At 39.6% G+C, this 16,296-nt stretch overlaps 1 protein-coding gene across 3 annotated transcripts in view; it reads right to left on the minus strand.

Moving 5' to 3' along the window:
- Positions 1–16,296, minus strand: part of tiam1a (TIAM Rac1 associated GEF 1a) — a 236,524-nt gene that overhangs the window by 87,265 nt on the left and 132,963 nt on the right. For all 3 annotated transcript variants that reach the window (XM_055644487.1, XM_055644490.1, XM_055644488.1), the window contains 2 exons: positions 10,795–11,010; positions 6,395–6,474 (listed from right to left, as the gene is read on the minus strand). In XM_055644487.1, coding sequence (XP_055500462.1) covers positions 6,395–6,474; positions 10,795–11,010 — 296 coding nt within the window. The remainder of the gene's footprint in view (positions 1–6,394; positions 6,475–10,794; positions 11,011–16,296) is intronic.

The raw sequence follows: 16,296 nt of genomic DNA on the forward strand, positions 1-16,296 counted from the left end.
GCAAAAGCAATATACAACAAAGAAAATGAAAACTATACACAGAGATTTAAAGTAAAAGTAGCAGACTATTTGAAAACAAGACGTTTTATGTCTATAGTATAAGAATGCATAGACTGCATAGTTCTGTGTAAGATAATAGAGATTTTATTGACATTCATATTGTTTTAATCAGACTAAAGAAGGGGTAAAATGAATAATTTTTGCGTTACAAAGGACAGGCATGATTGTGACAAAATAGCAAAGTACAATAAGAAAGATCTGCGTCCAAAAGGGATAGACGACAAGTGATTAGAAAAGCTTAAGCTCTAGTCTTGAGAGAAGATTAAAGGAAGAACTTGCTGTGCTGAATCATTAAAAAGTGCACATACTTCATGTTAAAATCAGGCAGAAGAGGATACATGACAAAAATGATGAAAGACAAATTTTATAGCAGATCTGAGAGGTCTTTATTCAATGAATGATATCTGGATTACTCTACCAAATATGACACTGAATTCCACAGATTAACCACCCTCGGACTCCCTTCATCTTCCCCTTCTCAGCAACTTGAAACATGTTTCTTTCCAGTTCCAGTTCTCTTTTCCAGTTCTGACAAACGTATTTGACCTGAAATGTCAACTCTGTTCCCCTCATTACTGACACTACTTGAGGTACTTCCAGCAGTTTCTGTTTTAATTTGGGGTTTTTCGCAACACAGTCTCTCCAATTTCTTTAGAATTACAGAGTCATTGAGTTTTGTAGCATGGAAACCGGCTCTTTAACCCAACTCATCCAGCATCCATCATCCTTTACACAATATGTTCAAGATCATAACTACATAGAATATATATGTTATTCCCCCACATTTCCTTCCGTTCTTTCTATAATCTAAATTCTCTGGTTCTTGATCCTTAGGCTCATGGGATCATTCAGCATAGAGACAGGCCATTCGGCCCACTATGCCTGCACCAGTGGACATCCATTCATATTAACTCCATCTTTCAGCACTTAGCATATAGTCGTCTATGTCTAGGTAACTAATATGCTAGTCTAGACATTTCTTAAATGTTGTCAATGTCTCTGCTGCCATCATTCTCTCAGGCAGTGCATTCCAGGTACTCAACATTCTCTGCATGAAAACTCTCTGCCCCCCGCCCACCAACACTTAGATACCTTCATCCCTTACCCTAATTCTATGTCCTACCCATGTAATTAAAATCTCTCATTCTCTGAAATCAATCTAGTTGAGTGCTTTCTGCACGTTCCAAAGAGCAGCACCCAGAACCCGACTCAGTAATGCCTGTGACCTAAATAGTATTTTATACAGCTTCAATATAACTTCCTTTGAAAAGATCAAATAGTTCTGTTACAGTCAATTAGAGTTCGGCTGAGGGAAGAAAAAACATCATCAACCTTTCAATTAACTGAACAGGCATCTACATTTAAGGCTGCTCTCCTGGTGTACAGCACCAAAGGTGGCTGTTCAACCCTTCAGGGACTGGCAGCTCCCAACAGAACAATCCTACGCCCTTTACTTCTCCCTGTAGCCCTACAACGTATTCTCTCTAATATGCCTATTAACTTTGATCCTTTTTCTTACATCAGTCAAAACTGGCAATTCTTTGGGATGAGGATGCAAACTGGTGCAGCTGATAGAAATCCACATAATCATGGGGAGAACATGCAAACTCTGCAGAGACAGTATTCAGGGTCAGGATCAAACCCAGGTTTCTGGAGCTATGAAGCTGCAGCACAAAATGCTGTGCCACCATACTACCACTACCACCCGCCACCTCGCCGTATCCTCAACTATCTTCTCTTACTCGCCTCGCCGTTTTGACGATGGTTATCAAAAGGGGAAATTATCCCCACTGATAGTCCCATTTTAAAAAATAATGCTGTTGTCTTATTTGATTTTCACAATATTCTTCATGTTATCCTTGTATTTCCACTACAAATCTGTAAATACGACTTACTTTTTTTTAACTTTTTTACGGTCAGTATTTTGAATGGCAAACATATCCCAAGCTGTTTCAGAGAGGATTAATCAAAAATACTCACTTAAGGGAGAGGATTTCAGGAGGGATGATAAAAAATTAGGTCAAGAATGAAGTCTTAACGGGGAGACAGGGAGAGACATGACAATGTGGATATAGAGCTTTACGTCTTGCTAGTTAAATGTATGGCTACTTGTGCAAAAAGGCAAGGAAGGACAGAAACGATGGCAATGCATGGCAGGACAAGGTTATGAAATTAAAGCCAAAGCACAGCTATAACTAAATATGGGAATTTACATATGAGGAACTGAGGGACTAGGAGATAATGAATTTCAGCAAGGGCAAGGTGATAATTAAAACAAACAGCACAGAATAGGTGGCAAAGGTTGAAGAAAGGGAACGGTTAGAGCTGGAGATGACAAAAGTATGGATAAAGGTTTTGGTTAAAAATGGGCAAAGAAAAAGTCAGGCAGTCATAAATGTGGAATTAGCTAGGTTTTGTAATGGTGAAAGTAATAATTCAGAAGCTGTGCACGGAACCACATACAATGCCAAGACTTTCAGCTTTCAGTCTGCAAAGGGTTCCAACCCAAAATGTTACCCATTTCTTTTCTCCAGAGATGCTGCCTGACCCACTGAGTTACTCCGTTATTTTGTGTCTATCTTTGGTATACACCAGCATCTGCAGTTTCTCCCTGAACACTTTGAGCTCTGCTTCAGTCTGAAACAACGTTCGAATGGACAACAAAGGGATTGAATTCTTCCCAGTATTTTACTGGCGGAAACTGCAACCTATTCAATATTGGATATCAGATAGTTTGATTTATATCCTAAGAAAAATTATGAGGTTAAGAAAAGTAAAATCTGGGTGTTGCGAGAGTGCCTGTAGAAACCTCAACTGCTGCATCCAGCGTTACCGATGCGGCCTCCTATACATCGGCGAGACCAAGTATAAACATGGCGACTCTTTCGCTGAACACTTGCACTCAGTCCGCCAAAGCCTACTGGATCTCCAGGTTGTTAACCAGTTTATCTTCATTTCCCATTCCCACGCTGACCTTTCTATCCTCCAATGCAAGGTGAGGCCATATGCAAACCGGAAGAACAGCACCTCGTATTCGACTTTGGTAGCTTATAACCCAACAATATGAACATTGAAATCTCCACTTTGAGGTAACCTCTATGTTATCTTCCCCCCTCCACCCAAGTTCCACCCTCCCCCTATATTCATACCTCCATCCTCTCTTCCCCACACCTGGACCTCCCCCCCCCCCCCCCCCCCCCCCCCCGCTACATTCTTACCTCTGGCTTCACAATCCACAACTCTTCAAACCTGTCTCACATCTTCTCTTCTTATTGCTGGCCTTTGTTCCAACCATCTGCCTATTAAAACCCCCCTATGTCGACCTATTATCTACCACATTTTGTCCTGCCTAGCCCCTTTTCCAGCTTTCATCTCGCCCCTCCTAGAATCAGTCAGGTATCGAACCAAAACATCACCTGACCATTTTCTCCAGAGATGCTGCCTGACTTGCTGAGTTATTCCACCACTTTGTGTCCTTTTGTGCATTAACCAGCGCCTGCAGCTCTTTGTTTCTACCTGTAGAAATTGTTGTGTTTGTCGCTGATGCTCAAGAAGACACATGGATGGAGAAGGTGACCAAGTATAAATTATTTATACTTGGTTTAGGCGGTACAAGTCCTGACGTGGAATGAGAAGCCATCACTTTGAAGAATGCACAGCAGTCTAGAAGGGCCAAATGGCCTTCTCCTGCTCTTATTTCTTATGTTTTCATATTAAAAAAAAGAAACACACAGCACGAAAAAAAGTGAAACATACACCATTTCACTTTAGAACACACCCAAAAGATGTTAGGCTCCCTTTTGTACTTGCACTCCCAGCTCCACATGTCTTTCCTTGTTTAAAAATAAATTGAGACATTTAAAGGTGAATTAAAATTCAAGAGGACTAAACTCTAATACTTCAATTAATCTACTTCATAATGTTTAAAAAAAACAATAAAATGATCTATTCAAGCTACCTTGTGTGTTTCTCACACATTTTTCTGTACTCTCGCTGAAGTTGAAACACTATATTCCGCACTCTCTTCTCTTTCTCTTCTTATACTATCTGCTGTATTCATGTATAGTTTGATTGTAATGATGTATTTATGATTAACACAAAAAAGCTTTTCAATGTATGTGTTAATAATAAATTATTACCTGTACCTAGCTCTAAATATTTTTGTATCAGTACTTACATTACTGTATTGTATACATTACAGTACTGTATTAATTAAAATATTTCTTCAAAGATACTAATTCAATAAATAAACGTGTTCAAAGAAAGAATGGCCGTTTGATAGGCACGTTTCAGACCCGTGGAATGCTGAGAAATGTCTAATCCAATGTTACTTCTGTAATGTCTGTATTTGTTTCACATCCTTAATGTAAAAAAACAAAACATTTACGTTATATTGGTTGAAAGATAGATGTTGGGTAGGACTCCAGGGAGAATGCCTCCTACAGTCGCACTAAAGAATATATGTCCATCTGAGCAGTGCACAGAATCTCATCAGACAGAAAGATAGTATTTCTAACAGCGTGGCATAGCACTCATTCAGTACTGTTCAAGTTTCCAGCATTTGCTATCTAGCTTGGTAGAAACCAGCATCTGCAGTTCCTTTTTCTTAAATTTGAATTCCCCGTAATCCTCACCTTTCATCACAAGGATTGTCCCCTATCTAGCTTGGTAGAAACGGCAGCATCTGCAGTTCCTTTTGTGTCCTAAATTTTTGAATTCCCCGTAATCCGACACCTTTCATCACAAGGATAGATAAATTGAATCCCCTACTCATCATTCATCCCACCAGCCTCCAACGCAGCATCCTCCGATAATTCCATCACCTCCAACATGATCCCACCACTTATCTCATCTTCCATTCCCCACCCCTTTTTATTTTCTGCAGAGACTGCTCCCTCCGTAACTCATTGGTTCACATCCCATCCTACTCAAACCACCCCCTCCCCAGGTACTTTCCCCTGCAACCGCAAGAGATGTAACACCTATCTCTATACCTCCTCCCTTGTATATATTGTCAAGTGTACCGATATACAGTAAAAATATAAGATATAAAGAACTGCGGGTGCTGGTTGTCAGTGGGTCCAGCAACATCTGGGGAGAACATGGATAGGTGACGTTTAGGGTCTGGACTGAAGAAAGATCCAGATCTGAAATGTCACCTATCCATGTTCTCCACAGATGCTGCCTGACCTGCTGAGTTACTCCAGCACTCCTTGTCTTTTATAGTAAAAACATACAAGCTGAACTTTACAAACCGAAGCATCTATTGTCTGCTCTCTTTAAGCTCGCCAGGGGTTCACCAAAAATTATTATACTGCTGTTTAACGTAATAAAATGAAGTAAAAGTGTGTGGAGTATTATTATGGATTAACTTTCAATTGTCTGAATAATCTGCAAGTACGGCAACACCAAATCCCAAATTTAACTGCACAGTTAGTTTGTGTTGCATAAGATTGATCAAGGGATAGTGACAAAGAAAACTTGCATGGAGATAACTCGGGTGTCATCTTGTCTTCCAGAGTTTATTGCACTAACATATCACTTTCAAGGAAATAGAATGCCATTTACACATCAATGTTTGATAACTAATATTTAAACATAGATTTTTTGTATGAAAGTGGAACTGTAGGCACAGCAATAGATTATATATACTTTAATATTTAATGTGCCATTCTGTATAGTTAAAAAGTATGACGTCATTGATGAAATAATAACCATGATTTTCCAGAGAATAAAACTTTCACTAATGCATCTAAAAATGTCCAAATTAATACTGCTACTTATTGTGAAATTAATCAAATATATCCTGAGCTGTAAAATTAGTCATGCAACATTTTATCTTGTTGTAATAGAAAAATAAATGAAATTTATCTGCCAAGGAATATTGTGATATTTAGGTGCATCAGAGGTTCTAAAAATGAATTTGGTTTTGTAAATGAACACTAATTTGTACAGATAAATGTCACTCAAACTGCTTAACATTCAACAAATCAGAACAATTCTGCTATGTTTAATCAAGGCCATGCTAAAGTAGTAGAGCTTTGTTCATATTACTGGAACACAGAGTCAGACAAATGATGGCTTCCACAAAAACATATCTGTCCGACTCCCACGATACTATTTTTCCAGGACGAGAGCCAACAGACAGAAAACACAGCATCATCTGCAGAGTTTAGGAGTAAAAACTTACCTTAGAATCTGAGACAATGCTTATCACATCAAATATATTAATATTAATAAAGAAATAGTTCTTAAATTAAATTAATTCCCTCAGTACTTATTCAGAAGGATGCAGAATACACTTCAATTACATCTAATTGTGCAACTGACTTACCTTACATGCCACATCAGTCTCAAGTAAAGCAGGGAGTCCATCTTTATCATAGCGAGGTTTGGTATGGTTGCCCAATATTTCTGTCCAAAAGTTAAGAAAAAGTAAATATTTAATGAAAGCAATATATCGCAGCAAAACATAATAAATTTAAATTTTAAAATTTTGCAAAGTAGAGTGCATATTTCTTATGTTGCATGCAACAAATTTTTAGTTAACTTTTGGGAGTAAATTGAGAACTTCTGAAGTTTGAATAAATGGAAATACTTTCACACAACGACTCATACTGTTTCTTGTAACGAGACTTATGCTACTGATACTGCTCAGTGTTCACAGATCAGCTCAAACATAGATGCAAAGCTATTGTTAACTGATAATGGGCCAGGTTTAGTGTAACAGGATTACTGCTACAAAATCCATTAAAGCGGTTAACTTTATATGTGCTATTTTGTTCACATTTCACAATTGCGGGCGTCTGAAAGGACATCAACAACAGCTGGTAGAGATCACTTTTCCAAGTCCTCTGTAATTTTTAAAAAAGAGTGCTAGCAGCTGCTAAAGATCATAGTAGTAAATCCCCTTTAATTATTTTTTAAAAAGTGATAACTATTAGTCCCTACAGGAAGTATGGAGTGCGTTACAATTTATGTTAACTGCTGTTTATGAGCACTGATTTAGCTACAGTATTTCTCCATTTATTTTCCTTCTGTTTACTGGTTCTGATGTACCTCAAAAAGATTCATGAAAGTTAACTAAATCATTGAACGAAGAGAAGGAGGGATGGCTCTACAGTTGAATTATTAGTTGAGGACAAATGCAAGCAAAAGAAAGTAAATTCAATGCTCGTATTTATTTCAAGAGGGCTTGTAAACAAAAGCAGGGATGTAATGCTGAGGCTCTACAAGGCGCTGGTAAGGCAGCATTGGGAATATTGTGAGCAATTTTGGTCACCATATCCGAGTAAGAATGTGCTGGCTCTGGAGAGGGTCCAGAGGAGGTTTATAAGAATTATCCCAGGAATGAGTAGGTTAACCTGTTATGACCGTTTGTCAGCACTGGGTCTGTACTCGCTGGAATTTAGAAGAATGAGCGGGGACCTCATTGGGTCATACAGAATAATGAAAGTCCTGGATAGGGTGGATGTGGAGAGGTTGTTTCCATTAGTGGGAGAGTCTTGGATTAGAGATCATAGTCTCAAAATTAAAGGATGTTCTTTTAGGATGGAGACGAGGAAAAATGTATTTAGTCAGAGGGTGGTAGATCAGTGGAATCCTTTGCCAAAGAAGACTGTGGAGGCCGTCAGTATTTTTACGGCAGAGATAGATAGATTCTTGATTAGTACAGGTGTCAGAGATTATGGGGAGAAGGCAGGAGAATGGAGTTAGGAGAGAGAGATAGATCAGCCATGATTGAATGGCAGAGTAGACTTGATGAGCCAAATGGCCTAATTCTACTCCTATCACTTGACCTTATGACCCATGACAATTCAGCAACGCAAGCACTATAGCAAGTAATAAAAATTTAGAAAAAGATGGAGTACCTTTCTTCTCCAGGTATCATACATGTGCAAAACTACAAGATTACAGCCACACACATTTTGGACTTAGCAGATCTACAAGCAGAAGTCTATCCTACTTTAGTTTAGTTTAGTGATACGCATGGAAACAGGCCCTTCGGCCCACTCTGACCATGTATCACCCGTTCGCACTGATTCTATGTTATACCATTTTTCCTTACACACGTGGGCCATTAACTTACAAACCTGCATGACTTTGGTACGTGGGAGGAAACTGGAGCACCGGGAGGAAACCCACATGGTCATAGGGAGAATGTTGAAACTACATAAACAATACTGGAGGTCAGGATCAATCCTGGGTCTCTGGAGCTCTGAGGCAGCAGGTCTTCCAGCTGCGCAACTCTGCTGCCACTTGCTGGGCCTCACATCACATAATTACCAGTAAATCTGATAGTAGCAATAGGACTGATCTCAAAAATCCCAGTCAACTTAATAGTACATTTTAGGAGCATATTCAGAAAGACTGTAAAAGGGTCAAACCATTTTTGTTGTGAGGTGCTGCAAACTTGTTGGTACCAGTGTCAATATACCAACCATACAGTTCATTTCTGGTAAATATACGCATGGTAACATTGTTTTTTTCCCCCCATCTCTCCCCTTACTAGTTATTTTTTTCTCTTCCTTCTTGAATATTATTCATACAAATCTTATTTAGAATACTGCTGGCTTTGCAGCTTAAAAAAAAGATCAGCTTTTGAAAAACAACCAGCCATAATAAGAAAACCAATCTCATCTCAGAAATAAAGTATAAATGAAGCATAGCTAATACATCAACCACTGATTTTTATTCTGTGTTCAATGCTACATATGCATTTGCTAGTTATTTCAGCAGTCAGCGTGCCTATTGAACATAAAATGGCATGGCTACTTGTTTAACCAAAAATTATCTATTTATTTTTTTTATGTCAGTGAGTTTTTGAGAATAATAGCAGAGATGCTGCAAGTGATTCTTGTCTTTGCTCAAATTCGTTGTTCTGTTCCTGCCAGAAAATTCATTCTTAGTACAGCTCATCTGTCATGATTCATAGCTTGAAGCTTCACCACATCAAATCCCATCAGATCCCAAAGTCACCTTTACGTGTAATTCAATGCTGATTCCAGGACAGGAGCTGAACACTGAATGTAGCATGCATTCGCCTCCAGCAATCCTATCATCAATCCCTTGCAATGCTAACCCGATTGGAGCTGTAACTTGTATATCAGTCCTTCATTTACTGTAAATCTTTTGTGCCTTTCACAAGCTGGAAGGAGAGCGTTTGGTTGTTGCTATTATAACATTTTGGCTAGTCCTCCGGGGACTGTGATAGATCCAACAGCTTAATTTATAGTCTGGTACACAATGGACTTTTGATTTAACAGGTCATCCGTTCTACTGCTGCATTATCCTTCCAAAAAGTATAAACTAAAGAGAAAGAATGCTGGTCATAGAGTTATACATTTGGAAACGGGCCCTAATTTGCCTATGCTAAGCAAGATGTCTATCTGTGATAGTCCCATTTTCCTTCATTCAACCCTTAGCCTTCCAAACCTTTCCTATCTAAGTACTGTCTAAATGCCCTTTAAAGTTGCAATTGTACCAACTTCTATTGCTTCCTCTGGCATTCCATTCCATATGTCCAGACATTTATGAAAAGGTTGCCTCTCATGTCCTTTTTAAGTCTTTCTCCACCTTAAATCATCTTAAATCTATGCCTTCCAGTTTTAAACATATCTATCCTGGGAAAAAGACTGACCCCTCATGATTTTATATATCTGTGTCTGGTCACTTCTAAAGCTTGTATGCCCAGGGACAAATGCTCCTACTCATCCAGCCTCTCTTTATAACTCAAGTGCTCCAGTCCTGATAACATCTTCGCTGCAGGACAGCTTAACAACATCCTTCCTATAACTGGCCGACCAACACTCCAAGTTTTGCCTCACTATGGCTTGTACAGTTGTAACATGATATCCCAACTCCTGTATACGATGCCTTGACCGATGAAGGCAAGCATGCCAAATATCTTCTTCACCACCCTGTCAAGCTGTGTCACCAATTATGTATCTGCACCCCTTGGTCTCTCTGTTCAACAACACTCTCCAAGGCCCTACAATTTACTGTACAAGTACTGCCTTGGTTTAATTTTACAAAATCCAATACACCACACTTGTCAGGTGTAAATTCAATTTGCCCACTTCCCTAGCTCATTTAGATCTTGTTGTAATCTTAGATTACATTCTTCACGGTCCACTGCACAACCCATTTTGGTGTCATCTGCAAACTTACTAACCATGGTAGCAACCGCCATTCAACTCATTAATATAGATGACACACAACATTGCACCCAGCACAGATTCCTGCAGCACACCGTTGATCACAGACCATCTATTTGACCAACAACCCTTTACTACCATCCTCTGATTCTATCCACTATGCCAAATTTGTAACTGATTGACTAGTTCACCCTGGTTCCCTAGTGATCCAAAATTCCAGGATGGACTACCATGTGCGACCTTGATAAAGACCTTGTTAAAATCCATCCAGCCAACATCTACTGCCCTGTCCTTGTTAATCATGTGGGTTACCTCTTTGAAAAACATAATCAACTTTGTGAGATATGATTTCCCAGCCACAAAGCCATACTGACTTTCATTAATCAGTCCTTGCCTTTCCAAGTTCTTTGTTGGTAGATTCTCTCCCTCAGATTCCCCTTTCTCAGCATTGATGTTGTGCTCATTAGGCTGTCAGGCCTTAGATTGCCCTTGCAGTTCTTCTTAGATAAAGGCACAACTGAAAGGATCAGCTTTATGAATAATTATTCTTATTTTAAATAGCAATTGTGAATCCTACCTTGATGGCCGGAAACAAATCCACTATCACGCAATTCATCTGCCGTTCCTGTCTTTCGCAGAGGTGAGATGCATATATGCCCATCTTCTGGTTGACCATAAGTACGTACAGTGAGAGAAAGTGAAGGTGCAGACAAGATGGTCTTCAGGTCAGAGACAACCAGATCTTGTGCTTTCATTTTATTAATTTCCAATACTTCATCGCCTGCTTTTAGACCTAAATGTAGAAGTTGAATAAATTATGTTAGTACATTTTGAACAGTGAATTGTTCACAGCAATCCGTTTAAATGTTAATTAAAAACAAAAGTGAATTAATACAAAACAATATATTTTGGTTTCTTCCTTGGTTAATCTTTGGCACCAGTAACAACAAAAAGATAATTCAGGTTATTGAGAAATAGGTAGATCTAACATCATCCTGGGTGGACCGCTTATTTGGAAAAAATAAGTGTTTTTTCAATACTTTTCAGTGTATAACAAATATTTAGCGTCATTTTATCACCTATACTCAATATTATTGAATAATATATAGCGAGATAACACAATTACGAGAGCTCAGTTGAATTCATAGCAAAAGGATTTGAGTATAAGAGCAGGGAGGTTCTACTGCAGTTGTACAGGGTCTTGGTGAGACCACACCTGGAGTATTGCGTACAGTTTTGGTCTCCTAATCTGAGGAAGGACATTCTTGCCATAGAGGGAGTACAGAGAAGGTTCACCAGACTGATTACTGGGATGTCAGGACTTTCATATGAAGAAAGACTGGATAGACTCAGTTTGTACTCGCTAGAATTTAGAAGATTGGGGGGATCTTATAGAAACTTACAAAATTCTTAAGGGGCTGGACAGGCTAGATGCAGGAAGATTGTTCCCGATGTTGGGGAAGTCCAGAACAAGGGGTCACAGTTTAAGGATAAGGGGGAAATCTTTTAGGACCGAGATGAGCTAAGGGGCCCTTGCAGCTAAGGGGATCAGAGGGTATGGAGAGAAGGCAGGTACGGGATACTGAGTTGGATGATCAGCCATGATCATATTGAATGGCCGTGCAGGCTCGAAGGGCCGAATGGCCTACTCCTGCACCTAATTTCTATGTTTCTATGAGGAAAACATTTTTCACACAGAGAGTGGAGAATCTCTGGAATTCTCTGCCACAGAAGGTAGTTGAGGCCAGTTCATTGGCTATATTTAAGAAGGAGTTAGATGTGGCCCTTGTGGCTAAAGGGATCAGGGGGTATGGAGAGAAGGCAGGTACAGGATACTGAGTTGGATGATCAGCCATATGCATATTGAATGGCGGTGCAGGCTCAAAGGGCCGAACCTATTTTCTATGTTTCTATGTTTCTAAATACCCTGAGGAGTCACAGATGGCATTGTAAACTGAATGTGAATGGAATTATCTACCGACCCATCCCCAACTTCCACCATCTCCCCGGCCATTTAGAGCCCCAGCTATGATCAGTTTAAAGTAAACCCTCGGTATAACGGAGTGGTATCCGTTATTGACAATGTTTAATAGACAAAAGGATACAAAGTGCTGGTGTAATTCAGCGTGTCAGGATCTCTGGAAAACACGGATAGGTGATATCAGGAGCGTTCCTCAGACTGATTCACTCTGCTGAGTTACTCCAGCACTTTGTGTCTACCTTTAAAACCGTGGGGCTCCCTCCCCTCTCACCTGATGTTGCTTCCAAGGTGGAGCACATCAGCGACTCCGGGGGAGAAGGGAGGGGTGGAGGAGGTGGTGGGTGGAAAGAGACCGACAGGACAGAGTGATGGGAGAAGGAGACGGCAGTGGTTGAGCGGGGAGCAGATAAATAGCTGCAGGTGAGAGGGGCTCGCTCACTGGTGCAGTCGAGAGTGGTGTCAGAAGCCGGGTCTCTAAATGACCGGGGATGGGTCAGCAAGTCATTCCATTCACATTCAGTTTACTTTTATATTTGTTTTATTTAGGTTTCTGGTACTTAGTGTTGTTTAGAGACACGGGAGGGGTGTCATTAACGGCCAGAGGTGTATTGTTGTTTTACTATCACGTGCCTCTGTTGTATGGAAAAACTGATCATCCAGAATGGGTCTGGAACCGAGGGTGACGAAAAATTGGTGTTTAACCTGTATAAACCATACAGACTGAAAAGTCAAATGTATAATTTAAAAACAAATCCAAATGAATATTATATTTATTTTTGATATGTAGAATCAAAACGTAGTATCAGTTTGCACACAGTTAATGCCTGTCAAAAATACATAGGTTGGTTCCAATCCGTAGACAAGGTTGACGACGCTAACTACCATTTTATACCTTAATCGCCATTTATCATTCTTTCAACTTCATACATCTGAACAGACATTCAGCAGTAAAAATCAACACTTGTGGTCCACCACCCCAGTTGTTTAACTGCGTTCAAGGTCACTACTGATTTATTTCTACTGGCTGTTTCTATGATTGTACAAGAATACATTGCATTCTGCAATAATGTAATGTTACTGAAGTCTAATGGATATGGTGGGATGGGATGGGATGGAAAAAGGCCAAAATGATTTCAAGATGTTTACTCTCAGGTTTTGCATGCATTGGCAAGTATTTCTTTTGGAATATAGCATGATTGGAAGATTATGCGTGACAAACTGCAGCAAGAGAGCGCTCGGCTGTCTGTTATAATCACCCATTACGCTGATGGACTAATTTTTCTGCCTGGATCTCTGACACACAATTTTGACATGATGTTTGCTCAGTCAGAATGTCCCCAATCAATTCAGCCATCATTTGCTCCAGCCACAATTTCAACCTCAGAGTAATCTGATAGAGCTTGTAGCTACTATCAAGGTGACCATTAGTGTAAACGTCCGCGCATTGGAATCGGGTTGCAGCTAGCAATATTTGCAATATTTCTAAATTTGTTGTTCGATGCTGTACATGGAGGTTACGTAATTTAGTTTCTCCTACTAGACAGCAACAAGCAGAGTGACTACTGGGCTTTGCAAAGACTGCAGGCAGCCCCTGTATGTGTACTATCATTGTCAACATAGTATGTCACAGAGGTTTAGCCAAAGCAATAGTTTACCAGCATAAAAGTAAATTCTAAGATGTATTCTAATTGAGGAGGACACATTTAATAGCTGCATAGGCAACATTTATCATAAAAAATCATTACTTGGCGTCATCTACTCTACAGTTCACCAATTACAAAAGATGACAAAAGGCAGAAAATGTTACCGATTTGATTCGTGACTCAGAAACACAACCCACACACTTGGGCAATGTGCACACATCAAAGTATAAAAATGACAACAAAAGCTCATTGATGTCCTTCAACAACGCAACTGTCATCTGGACCAGTTGGGTACCAATGTAGTATTAGACATAGTAAGTTGCAGTAATCCAATGAATTATCATTTTGAGAACATAGTCCTTGACAATAATTCTGGAAGCAATAGGGGAGAGGAATGAAAAGATCAGAGGAAACCAGACAGTTGTTTTCCCACTAAACTCAAAAATAATATTTCACACCAAACTCAGAAATCTATATTTCCTGCATCAAATCCTACCCCACTGTATTTCATCAGAGGCCATTATCTAGCAGCCATCTGTTTCTATACACAGCCATCCCAAAGACTGGAAAATGGCTAGTGCAGGATTCTACAGATGAGGCCTTGGAAGGGGAACTTGGACACCTGACATTGGACTGAATGCCTGAGCCTAGATAACATCTAAGCCAATAATAACCAGCATTGTGGCCCATCTGCATGAAAGGACATGCAACTCTGCCAACTTCTGCAAGTTACTTGATATTGTCACCTGACCTTATTAGAATTAGGTATTAAGTATATTAATCAGTGTTGTGCAATGCAATTTGCTTAAATGCCTGCCAGGGCTGATTAATTGGCAGTTGCATAAGCTGTAAACTGTGGATGTGAGGCAGTAGAATTTAGTGTGCGAATGTGAGATGAGCAAAGAAATGCCTGGGTTTGTATTTTTCTGATGATTGTTAGAAATATGATGCATTAACCAAACATCTGAGGCTTGTCATCATCATCTGCTTTGACCTATTGTTTGCACACCATATCCTTCCATATCTCTAGACTCCCTCTCCCCTGACTCTCAGTCTGAAGAAGGGTTTCGACCCAAAACATCACCCATTCCTTCTCTCCAGAGATGCTGCCTGTCCCGTTGAGTTACTCTAGCATTTTGTGTGTATCGGAGGCTTGTGTTGTGGTTACTAGGATACACCACTCACAAAGCAATTAATAAATTCTCCAGGCTTAATATTTGTCACTAATTGTTATAACTATCTGTCCCATTGCCTCTGAAGTATGTCGGGACATGTTCCTGGCTTTTAATGTTTAGTGCACAACTCCTCTCTCCTCCACTCAGCCCTCCAATGGAGCACCAAAAACCTTTGAGAGCTGCTGTCTGCTATGTTATGTGATGTTTTAATATCTCTTTCATCAGAAAGATCTCCCAGACACTCTGCAAACACCAGCTGCAGCCACAATGCACATAACCTTTGGGACATGCAGTCTAATAAATGCTGTGGTGCTGTCCACTTAGAATGCGGACCTCTACTGTGATGTGCATTGCCGCATAGAGTTAGCGTGCAAGTTAGCTGGCACCAAGAAGCTGATACCTACATTGAAAGCTGCAAATGAAAGCATGCAACTGGCAGCTCAGAATGGTTACTGCAGATAGAGCACAGGAATACTGTAAATCGATCGCCTGATCTGCACTTCGTCAATATTAAGAAGCCACATTGGAAGCAATGAGCGCAGTAGACAAGGTTGCAAGAGGTGCACGTGAATCTTTGCCTCTCCTGGATGAGCTGTTTAGGTACCTGGATAGTGGTGATGTAAGAAGTGCAAGAACAAGAGTTGCAAGTTCCGCAAGGGAAAGTGCCAGGAGTCAGGGTGGGGTGGGTGTGGAATACGGCAAACATAAAAGGATATGGTTCGAATTATACTTTAGTTAATTATAAAATGATAATTCAAAAGTACTATCCTATGTCATCTGCTGAAATCAGGGGCTTGATAAATGGTTTCAAATCTTGTTCTTTGTTTATTTTTCATCACAAACTTCGGAATGGTTTTAATCAATAGAGATCACATTGTGGATGCTGTCGTGTATTTTTTTCAGCGAAACAGTGGTGACATTTTACTAAGTTATGGCTGCTATATAAATGCACACTTTTGTTTTGCTGAAGTGATATATCAAGGAAACCAGCCACCTTCTGGTTTGCATAAGCATCTGCTGTAATCTAAGAACTAATAGCTATTATTATATTCTAATGTATGTTTTTTATCAGTGGCAGCATTTACCTCACCTTTCTTAAATGTAAAAATCAAGAACTTCAAAAGTAACATTTGATTACTGTGCTCTGAGAGCAAAATATCTTTTCAACAAGCAAACACATTTAAATGGCTTTTCTTGTGTAAATGTAGGGAAATATGGATTATTTTTATAACTATAATTCAAGCACTCTTTTTCTTTTGAAATATGGACAAATCTATATT

The sequence above is a fragment of the Leucoraja erinacea genome, chromosome 13 (assembly GCF_028641065.1).
Source record: "Leucoraja erinacea ecotype New England chromosome 13, Leri_hhj_1, whole genome shotgun sequence".
In the NCBI taxonomy this organism is placed as follows: Eukaryota; Metazoa; Chordata; class Chondrichthyes; order Rajiformes; family Rajidae; genus Leucoraja; species Leucoraja erinaceus.